General features: G+C 38.1%; 1 protein-coding gene and 1 pseudogene across 1 annotated transcript; one reads left to right on the forward strand and one right to left on the reverse strand.

Annotated features, from left to right (window-relative positions):
* Positions 1 to 871: 871 nt before the first annotated feature.
* LOC137732217 (uncharacterized) lies at positions 872 to 1,571 on the reverse strand. Its single transcript, XM_068471518.1, has one exon. The coding sequence runs from the start codon at positions 1,520 to 1,522 to the stop codon at positions 983 to 985; it is 540 nt and encodes a 179-aa protein (XP_068327619.1). The 5' UTR covers positions 1,523 to 1,571; the 3' UTR covers positions 872 to 982.
* A 2,557-nt stretch (positions 1,572 to 4,128) lies between these two features.
* Positions 4,129 to 5,039, forward strand: LOC137731930 (uncharacterized; annotated as a pseudogene).
* Positions 5,040 to 11,955: the final 6,916 nt, after the last annotated feature.

Consider the following 11,955-nt stretch of genomic DNA (forward strand, 5'->3'; position numbering starts at 1 on the left):
AGCTAGAAATGCACTAGAAAGAATCAGATATCTACATGGTGAATACAAAGATAAAAACAGCAGGTCAACCAATGACTATATTTAGCCAAATCTAATGCACGAGTAATAGTTTGAGGGTTTGAGCCAATACCTTTGGAGTGCGTTGTGGGACTCCACCCACAAGAGCTGAGACGTAATGCTACTACATTTGCTTCTGGAAGAGTTAAAGGTACTTTCTGTCAACTAAAAGCACCTTTTAACAATGGGCGTCAACCAAAATTGCTTCCTACAAGAGCTGTCCTGAATGAACCCTTAAGGACATTCTTCTAAACTGGATAGATAATAGTTAAATCAAACGCTCAACGTTGATTTGAAAATACCCCAACAGACTCAAAACCCAGTACCATATTTAAAACAATATCCAAAAGAAATGACCCCTAAACTCCAATCATACAACAGACCACCAATAATATTTGGGAAAGCCTATCTACAAGCCAAAATCCATCAAGGTATACTTAGCAGGTAAACAGAAGATGAAACAGCCTTAGGTTTGTGATGCACAGCTCGGTTTAAAAGACAAACAATGGCAACGCATGTAGAATCCATTTGCAAGGCAAAAACCACAGATTCATTTCCTTGACAGCCCTATAAGCATCATACTCATTTGCAACTCAAAATCTGTATCACGAGTTCATATGGATATGACATTGAAGTATCGGTATGACGTGATATTGAACGACTAATCTAGAAAATGAGGGGTAGTTTAGTGTATCACAATGGTATGTTGGAGTAGCTGACAAGTATCAGTATCTCATACGCACATGGGCCTTTCACTCAACAAACATGCAAGAAAACGGGACGAATCGGAAACAGGTGAATAACGAACCATATAGATATAGCAAAATCTGATTATACTGATAATTATATAATCCATGCCTAAATCAAACCATAATTGAGGTCCGCAATGGAAATTGAAACTCCAACTCAGCTCCTAACTACCTAGTTAATAAAGATAACCTGGGATCTTGATACGAATAAACAGCATACTCATAACATATGCGAGAACGACAGAGGAGATCCCAGCAGTGGCATACGACACCTTCACACTCTTTACCCGATTCCGATCCAGAGCCAAGTCCATAAGCACAATGCCGATCCCACCAAGCACGAACATGAACCCGGACGACAGCCCTTCGATTATGTACTGCCCGTTGACCCGGCCGGCGAGGAATACGACGGGTCGGACCGACCCTGTGAGGCGGTCCTGAGTTGATCCGATGCCCGGGGGCTCGACGATGACGTCGTAGACGATGCCGGAGACAACCATGAAGTAGGTGAGGAGGACGAGGGCGTAGACGGTCATGGGTGAGGGGAGGGTTAGGGTTGGGAGCTTGAGGCGAAGTCGAGGGGGGCGGAGGAAGCTGTAGGGGAGGATTCGAAGGACGAGGAGAATTGGGTCGATTGAGGCGTTGGATGGGTCGGAGGGCGTGGTACCGGTACCGGTGCCGGTGGATGGAGGCTGGGTCTCAGATTTCAGGGGCATTTTGGATGGGTCGGATTTGGGTCTTTGGGGCGTGGCGTGGGTTTGAAAGGGTCGGGAATGAGAGTGTGAGTTACTTATTACCACGTGGTTGGAGATACTTCCATTAAAAACTTGACATGCGTTTTTTATTTTTACAGCTAGATTTGAAATTCATTTATCACTTTCAGATATTGAATGGATGTAGCACAAGTGACGTTGTATTACCGTACCAAATTATAATTTCTCCAAGAGTGAGTTCCACACGTTTTCTTTTCAAAATGTTATTGGCATTTTAGAAAAAAGTCATTTTTGATTTTTGATGTGAATAATTTAGTATATGTATGATTGTGTAAATCATAATGATTTTTTCCTATTAAACTTTGTGAACCTATTCAAATTTCTGTGAACAATTTAGATACTTTATCGTATTAGTTGGTTCTTAACACATTGGTCACATGTGTCTAGTATTCATTCGAAATGCTGCATTATCCAAACTCCTAGCTTAAATTATTAAGCTAATGGCTCGCCACCCTAATTATCCAATTAAGTAGGTTTGAATATATAATGCTAGAGAATTCACATAAAAAACTTTCGATGTCTATTGCATGAGCGTTGGGATTGAAGATGAACATCACGTATCCCATGTTCATATCCATGACGGCCTAGCAAAAATGTTCATTAAATGCCTTCAATTGATCGCTCGAACATTGGCCATGTGCACCAAAATCCCAGATATTTGAGATAGTAGCAGCATGAGCTTCGTCAGATTTCTAAGCTTCGTCATACCTGGGTTGCAACAAAGAATGCTTAGACTTGCACCCTTTTACTTGACACCTAAAATCTCAATGGCTGGCTTGACGCCTTCGCCGCTAACACCGGCGGTCCATTGTCTTGGAATCGGATCCATCCTTCCTTTGTAAATCGGTTGAAGCCGCAAACCTTCGTGACTTACCCTTCTTTCCTCCATGACTCATCCCTCCTTAGGATCTGGTAGAGAGAGATTGACAGAGAAGGGAGATAGGGAGTGGGCGGCGACGGAAGAGGAAAGGAGGGAGAGAGAGGGAGTAGGCAGCGGAAGAGGAGAGAAGATACAAAAGAGGTTTGGAAAAAAAAAAAAGATTTTTTTTTTTTTTTTTTTGTTGAAAAAAGAGAGATAGGATGATGAAGAAGCTAAGAAGAAACGTTGGAGAAAGAAATAAAGTAAAAAATTACAAATATCCAACAATATATCATTTTTCGTTATTTTACACCGTCACAGCTGTTGAACAAAAAAATTTACCAAACATTATGACACTACTTTTTTTGCTAAAAGCACTTCTACAACTATAAAACTTGTTTGGATGTACTTTTAAAATGACTAAAAGTGCTTTTAGAGAAAATGTTTTTTGGTTCCAAAAGCACTTAAAGTGCTTTTTGCAAGAAGTACCAGTTATATGTTTCTTCTAGGAAGCACTTTAAGTGCTTTTCCATAATTTACTTGCATTTTTACTAAGGATTGATTCCAAAAATATTTTCACCAAAAACGCTTTCAGTCATTTTAAAAATACATCCAAACGAGCACACCAAACACTTTACTACTTTATTTCACAGTTGCTTATTCTTACAGTACAGCAGAAGTCCTTTTTTTTTTTTTTCTTTTCAAGGCACATTAATACCAAACCAGCCCTTAGAATGCCTATCAAAAACCAAAATGCCCCCGCCCCCCCTAAAAACTCAAAACCCGCCATTTAGTACTATGGTCTAATGATATTCCTCTTCACTTGTGAGATGTCTTATATTCGATTCTCGCTAAAAGCGATTTTGAATCATATTATTGCTAACCAATTGTAACATCGTTCGTTAAAAAAAAAAAAAAAAAAGTAAATAAAATAAAAAATAAAAAATGAAAAAACCTCAAAACCCAACCGAACTCACACTCGCAATAGTCATCACCCCCGCTCTCATTAGATCATCCCCAATGGGGGCTCTATCCTCCATGAGACTACTACATTTCAAGCCTTAACTAGTAATTTCATTCCCAATGAGCCGAAAAATGGGGCTAGATTCATCACCAGGGCTAACAACTTCCTCTCTTGGGTAGCATAAAATCGAGCTACATCTAGCCCCAAAAAACAGTGGGTCCCACAAAAAAAGTAGCAACTCGTATGAGCAAAATTCTATCACTCTCCCTCTACTTGTGAATACACTTACACTCTCCTTTAATTATTATTTTTTAATTCTTTTTTCTTACTTATTTTCTTGCAATTTGGCTAATTAATGATTGTTTTAAATTCCATAAGAATTTAAATTTCAAATTGATTTAACGTTCATGGGCATTGGTGAATGAAATTGTGGATGAAATTTTCAAATAATTTTTTTTGAAAATTGTATGATACTAATTTACCAATTGGTGCTAGGTAAATTGTTGTATTATACGTGAAAAATTAAATTATTTCAGAGGACGAAGAGGAGGTTTGTTTCTTTCAACGAATGAGATTGAGATAATAGAATCTAATTCAATGAACAATTCATAATTGATTAAATCTAACTTTATCACATTTTGAACTTTTTAGGTTGAAAGGTCCTTAAAAAAAAAAAAAAAAAAGACTATATCCACTGCATTTCCAACCCCATATAAAGCCCTCACTGGATGCTCTTACAGACTCACCACACCAAACCCACCCTTCCAGAACCCCCAGACCCAAATCCGCCCCATCCAAAATGCCCCCGAAATCTGAAACCCAGCCTCCATCCACCGCCATCACCACGCCCTCCGACCCATCTACCGCCTCCGTCGACCCAATTCTCCTCATCCTTCGGATCCTCCCCTACAGCTTCCTCCGCCCCCCTCGACTCCGCCTCAAGCTCCCAACCCTAACCCTCCCCTCACCCATGACCGTCTACGCCCTCGTCCTCCTCACCTACTTCATGGTTGTCTCCGGCATCGTCTACGACGTCATCGTCGAGCCCCCGGGCATCGGATCAACTCAGGACCGCCTCACAGGGTCGATCCGACCCGTCGTCTTCCTTCCCGGCCGGGTCAACGGGCAGTACATAATCGAAGGTCTGTCGTCCGGGTTCATGTTCGTGCTTGGTGGGATCGGCATTGTGCTCATGGACTTGGCTCTGGATCGGAATCGGGCTAAAAGTGTGAAGGTGTCGTATGCCACTGCTGGGATCTCCTCTGTCGTTCTCGCCTATGTTATGAGTATGCTGTTTATTCGTATCAAGATCCCAGGTTATCTTTACTAACTAGTTAGTTATCAGCTAAATTCGAGTTTCAATTTCCATTGCGGACCTCAATTATGGTTTAATTTAGACATGGTTTATGTAATTATCAGTATAATCAGATTTTGATATATCTATATGGTTCGTGATTCGTCCTGTTTTCTTGCATGTTTGTTGAGTGAAGAATCATGCTTTATGTTTATGTGCTTTCATAACAGTGATGTCTGCCCTGCTGCAACTTAAAGAATCATAATATTTGATGTAATTGAGGAAACGCTATGACTTATGATAGAGCACACATCATTTTCTGTGAGAAATTTGAACAGTGCAATCACGATGCTTGTTTGGTTTGATGTAGAATTTCAGCCTGATGTCACAGTTAAAACCCTAGATATTACTTTTTTGGATGGCAATTTAGATTTTCACGAAACCGTGATACAACAGAATGGTTTGTACCACATATACTTCTATGAAAGACCCATTTGCATATGAGATACTGATACTTCTCAGCTATTCCAACATACCATTATGATACTAAATGTGGATATGAGATTATAATACTCCCGAAGTAACCCTCGTTTTCTAGATTAATCGTTCAACATCATATCATGTCAATACTTCAATGTCATATCCACGTCGATACTTCACTATGATATCCATATGAACACATGATACAGATTTTGAGTTTCAAATGAGTACGATGCTTATAGGGTTTTAAGGGAATGAATGAACACAATAAGGTGTATAACCAGAAAGTGGATAACCTTGGTGCGTATCAGAGCGAGGGCAAAACCTTGAATATTAGGATGCTTTACATCTTTGATGGGAAAGCACTTTAGGGGTAAATGAACACAGGAAGGTTTAGTCCGTAACACCTTTTGCTAATTGTACCCGAATGATATATGCTTAGGCGATCAGATTACTATAAGTAAATATATTGTGTGATTAGATAACTTGTCAAGATTTAGGTTTTTAACTACGCAAGTTTTTCAATTGAATATATGTTCTTTTTTTTTTTTTTTTTTTTTTCTCCAGTGTTGTTTTGGGCAGTATTGCAACTCTTTGGTTTTCTTTTAACTTGGTGGGGTCTTTTCCATATCGTATGTGTACCTAGTATCCATAACCCTGTTTCCTAATGTATGAGCAAGATGCTGCTGCTGCTTATTCGAAAGTTAGGACATTCTCTGTAGCTATTACAATTGATTTCCATTCTTCTCAAAACATATACCTTTATGGCCTACAATGTCACCTTGTTTTTAACGCTTTTTAGACTCATTTTGGAACACACAAAAAGTAGAAGCAGAAGCATCATAACCTATATGACCTCTCCTCGACTACCTACACTTTCATCCAGCAGTTAGACAATCAAATAGAAATCTGCATGTTGATATTTCAAAAGAGAATCTGTGGTTTTTGCCGGTTCTACTTGCGTTTCCATTGTTTGGCTTTATAACCGAGTTGTGCATCACAAATCTAAGGCTGTTGCATCTTCTGTTTACCTGCTAAGTACACCTAGATGGATTTTGGCTTGTAGATAGACTAACCTAAAGACTATTGGTGGTCTATGTTGTACGATTGGAGTTTAGGGGTCATTTTGAGTCTGTTTGGATATTTTCAAATCAACATTGAGCGTTTGATTTAACTTTTTTATTTTTTTTGGACAAGCGATATTATTTATACTAAGGGGGGACATGGGTGCTTAGTCTTACAATGGGCTAGCAATAATGTGGTTTGAATTCACCTTTGGCGAGAATCAAACCGAAGACTTTACTTACAAATGAAGAGGAATACCATTAGACTACAATACTGAAGGGCACATTATCTATTCAGTTTATAAGAATGTCCTTAAGGGTTCATTTAGGACAGCACTCGTAGAAAGCAATTTTGGTCACAATTGTTACTCCATGAAGCGCTTCTGGGGCCTAGAGGCAGTTTTAAACCATTTTGACGGCCATTGTAAAAAATGTGTTTTTAAGAACCTTTAACTTTTCCAGAAGCAGATGCAGTAGCATTACGTCTCAGCCACGTCCTAGTGTCATGTCCCACAACTCGCTCCAAGGGTATTGGCTCAAACTATTTACTCGTGGATTAGTTTTGACTAAACATGGTTAGAAAGGAATACGAAAATGAGTTGATACGAATTATACAATGCAAGATTTGCAAATGAGTACTTGGAATGAGTCACTTGTAGATCTGTTGTTTTTATCTTTGGAATCATTATGTAGATATCCATTCTTTGTAGTACATTTCTAGCTACATTTAGTCCAAATTCCTAGTTAGTTGCAAATCTCTCACACCAACATAGCCTAAATATCGTGACTTTCTAGTAATGAAGGAGTTTGATAACACTAATCAAGCGACGTCAGGGGTGGGGGAATCGAATTCGTGACTCAAGAACAAGGGTGAATGCTACGAGATTTTCACATGTACGTCTTTTGATAACATTAAACTTTAAAGTCACTTGATAATGGGAGAAGACTTGTACAACTAAAAATCAATTAGAGGATGACAAGTGGACAGATGATGAGCCATTCTCAAATTGTGCAGCTTGTTGATTGTGGATACAGATGCCAGTTGTCAAATGCTTGATCTGCAGACCAAGGCAAAATTCTCTCTCCAAGATTTTCATTTTGAATTCCTTCGTTAAATAATCAATGGCCTTTGTGTATCATTTACATATGTTGCAAAAATGAAAAGATCTTTTAAAAGCAACACATGGTCATATTGGGTTTTTAATATATCCTTATCCCAAGAGAGATTCACAAAGTTGCTTCTTTCACCGTTTTTGGTTAAGGATCCCCATTATCTTTTGCAATATCTAAACACTAGTACAAAAAATAGTTTGCGCGATGCAGGTACCTTCGTCGCGCAAAGTCAAAAAACGTTGCCTGAAAATTAGCCCAATGACATCTTTGTCGCGCGCAAACCATCACGCAAAGTCAGTGAAAGCAAGGTTTGCGCGACGAAGAGATAACATGTGTCGCCTAAAAGGCCTTTGTGCGACAATAGAACCTGCGTCGTGCAAAAGGACTTTACGCGACGAGAGAACTTGCGTCGCTCAAAGAGCTTTTGCGTGATGAAAAAGTAACATGCGTCGCACAAAGGTAAAAATATTATTTATTTATTTATTTTTTATAAATATTGTAATTAAATTATAAACAATAATTAATAAACCAAGAAAAAGTATTTAATTATGAAATATATGAAAATGTACATACAAGATGTTTGAACATAAAAGAAAAAACTACAAAAAGTAGTCTTTTAAACTTGATGCATCAGGCTACTAGGTATCGACTGGGCGAAGTGGCTGGGAGGTCGATGGTGGAGCAAGATCAGGTGCTGACATTGGGATTTGAAGGCCGAACACCTGCAAGGCCCCTAAGATCATACTCATCTTATCATCCTAGGCGATAACTGGGCTGCAATCTCAGCTTCCCGAGCTGCTGCTTCGGCCTCCCCGGCTATTTGTTGGGCCGCAAGCTGACCTTTTAGGGTTGCCACTTCCTCCGTCAGGGCAATGACCTATCCTGTGGTCGATCTGGAAAAAGAGGCACCTGTCTCACGAACCCACTTTTTCCCCATATACCAAACAACTTTGCCATGACGACGATCGAGCTTGTGATCAAGGACTTCAGTAATATTCCATAAAATTTCAAAGGGTAAAAAGTCATACATGTAAATCATTTTGTAAAGATGTCCATGTCAGCATTAAATGCTGGTTTGCACTTCGTGCAACGGACATTAGGTTTTTCCACCTGTAGCTATGTTTGTCCTTCAAAGCATGAGCCTCGTCCATAAGCACACAGCTCTACTGCCATTGTTTTAGAATTTTACAATGATCTTTCTGCTGTGCACTAGAAGACCATAAGTAAAAGGAATTAAATTAACATAAAATCAAAATTACAATCGATTGTCCATATTCAACACCAAAGCAAACTTGTGTCTTTCAAATAGTGAGTAACACTCAAGAATAACATTAGAAGGAGGCGGTAATCCAGCTTTGGACACATAGTTCAACTCTTTTGAATATGCTGATTGTGCAACCCTATGATACTGAAGAACAGTGAATGATGTGTAAGAATAACCTTTTTACCTTGCTTTAACATACACACACAACATCGAGTTTAAACTGAAGTTAATAATCAAAGTCATATCAAGAAGATAATCTAATAAAGGCATCACTTACTTCCTGAATGGTTTTAGCACAAGTATGCAATTTAATCTCTTCCACCATCCTATATGTTGCCAAAAAGAGAACAGCACATAGACCAAAATTTCCATAAAATTTAACTTTGGTAAGGATTTAATAAACATTTGTCCAATGGTTAAAATAACATGATTATTTGTTCTAGATGTTGCAGCCTTAGTTGTTTTACATTGGCATCATTCCTCAATAAGACTTACAAATAAAAGCATTAATGCAAACAAGTATAATTACAAACAATTGTATAAAGGCCAACCAACAATGTATGACTCTCCAAGAATATCAAATCAATCAAATCCCTGTTCGGTGCATCATCCATTGTTTTCTGCATTGCATTTGCAATTCGCAAGGACACAAAGCAACACATGAGATCGTTCCACAGTTGGGTTGACAACCACTTAGACGTCAATCTTTCTGGAAAAAGAATCATTTCAAAAACCGTAAATCCATAATCATGCATATTCTGGGTTAGTTAAACAAGAAATACGCAAATATTTAAATGCACGGCAAGAAAATGACCAAGTATAAAAAAATAATTAATTTGCAGTTAAGCAACCATAACTTGAGATTGTATGACTATTTGGAAATAAAGCCATCGCTTCATGCAACAGTAGATGCTAGAAGCCTAGACCATTCTTGTATATACAAGAATAATTAATCCCGAGGTTCTTGAAACCCAACAATTTTAGAAGGCACCCAACAATCATGATTCAGAACAAAAACCATTCGTGATAACCATGGGCATGGGCATGAATTGTTAAAATCGAAGACTATAAACCCATGGTTTATTTATTAGCACTAGTACAAAAAATAATTTGCACGACGCATGTCCTTTGTTGCGCAAAGTCAAAAAATGTCGTGCAAAAATTAGCCCAATGAACCTTCGTTGCAAGCCAACGGTCTCGCCAAGGCAGTGACAAAAGGGTTTGCGTGACACAGAAGTAACCTACGTCGCGCAAAGTAGTTTTGCACGACGCAGGTCCCTACGTCGCGCAAAGACACTTTATGCGATGCAGCTCTGCTTATATTTTCTTAATGATTCTGATCAATACAGTCACTATATATCTTGTGTAGGATTTAGTTACATATTATCCTTATCTTCTAAATCCATACAACTTGGACTAACTAACTTACCAACTCTTGTAATCTAGCCTTTCACACATTGACCAATGTCACAATCCTAATGGCTTGATTATATACTCTAACATCCCCCCTCAAGCTCATGTTTGGATACACCAAGCATGAGGTTGCTGCAATGTGTGTTGAAGAGAGGTGTACTGAGTCCTTTAGTTAAGATGTCTACAAACTGTCTGAAGAAGAAACAAATTGTACCAGTAGCTTCTTGCTTGCAACCTTTTCACGCACGAAATGAACATCAACTTCAATGTGTTTTGTGTATTGATGATTTACTGGATTAAAAGAGAGTGCTATAGCAGACATATCATCACAAAATAATACTGGGGGATCATAAATTTTTATCTGCAAGAATGTAATCTGATGTTATATTTTTTAAACCCTCTTTTTTATAGTAGTATGTGAAAGTAGGGATCGTTCTAGGCCGGGGATTAGAAGGGATGCTAATCTACACTAGTTTAACTCAAAAACAGAAAACTAGACTCAAACAACTCAAAACAAACTAAACTGACTCAAATAACACAAAACTAAGTTAAATTGACACAAAATATGAACTAGAGAGAAGTTCGGACGAAAATTAAACTAAAAAGACTCATAATACTAAATGGGGGTTGTTTTGACGAATTTTAACTAAAACTAAGTAGGTTGCAGAAACAAACTAAAGGTTGCACGAAATTCGGTGAATTAAGGGGTGAAAGGCTAGCTAGAGGGTCATTCTCCACACATGACACATATGCATACAAATCGATTTCCAGTTATTATTCCTATAAACCATGAATGACAATGCCCCAAGTTAACCATAAACTGCACAAATTAACTCTCAGATTTTCCTAATTTCATTGAATTGGACTCAGCGACGCAATCAAATTATTCTTATCAAGTTCCCTATATGAACTGCATGATAGAGATACATATCAAAGATCATTAAGTTCTATGAAAATCATAAGCATTGACAAGGCATTCGTAACTATGAACTGCATGATACTCTTGCCATGGATTTACTTAACGCAATCATGACTAGTGATTTCCACTACTTATAAATATATGTTCATAACTATTAGGTGAAATTCCCTTATATTTTAGCATCAGATTCATGCATGCAAACTAAGTGTGCACCCTTAATCAACATACAAGAATAAGTTATCAATCAAACAGATAAGTAAATCGCATTCATGTTTTACGAAACAATAACTGGAGGAAATCAATTCATATCACATATATGTCCATGGCTTTGAATTCACCTCTAACTAAAACGAAATTAGTTCTACATAATTGCAATTAAACAAAACCAATCTAATTTAAATATTGAACTAAATCTAAGCATAGAAAGAACCCAGAAACGCTCTAGCACTCCAATGGCCTCGGATGGCAGGTCATGGCACAAGCTCTTCCTTTCCTTCCTTGCAAAGCTGCAGCACAAAGTGTATTTTTCTGATTTTCTCTCTAAGGCTCTTTTCCTTTTGTGCGGCATAAAGTATGTATATATATGCTAGGGTTCACGACACCAATCCTTGGAGGACAAGGATTGGGCGCAACAAATTTCTAGGGGGAAAATGACTAGGGTAGTTTGGCACAAAGTCAGAGCTTCTAGAAAGGGGTATTGTGATAGGTTTCTAGAAGGACAAGGGATAAGATATGCAACACAAATCTAGGGCAGAGGATAGGGCTTCTAGAACCAGATATTTAGGTTATTTAATGTGAAATTGATTTCCCTTTGCACCTGGAATTAAGGTAGGAAAAGATTAGGATAGGATAAGAAAAGGTAAGGTTGGATAAGGTTTGGATAAGATAAGGTAGTTATAATGTTTCCTTCTTCTTAGTTGATTCATTATCTTCCAAGTCTTGAATTAATTTCTCCAGACATTAAGCACATTTCTAACCTCTTTTGATATTCAAAAACTTCCATCCA

The sequence above is a fragment of the Pyrus communis genome, chromosome 4 (assembly GCF_963583255.1).
Source record: "Pyrus communis chromosome 4, drPyrComm1.1, whole genome shotgun sequence".
Lineage (NCBI taxonomy): Eukaryota > Viridiplantae > Streptophyta > Magnoliopsida > Rosales > Rosaceae > Pyrus > Pyrus communis.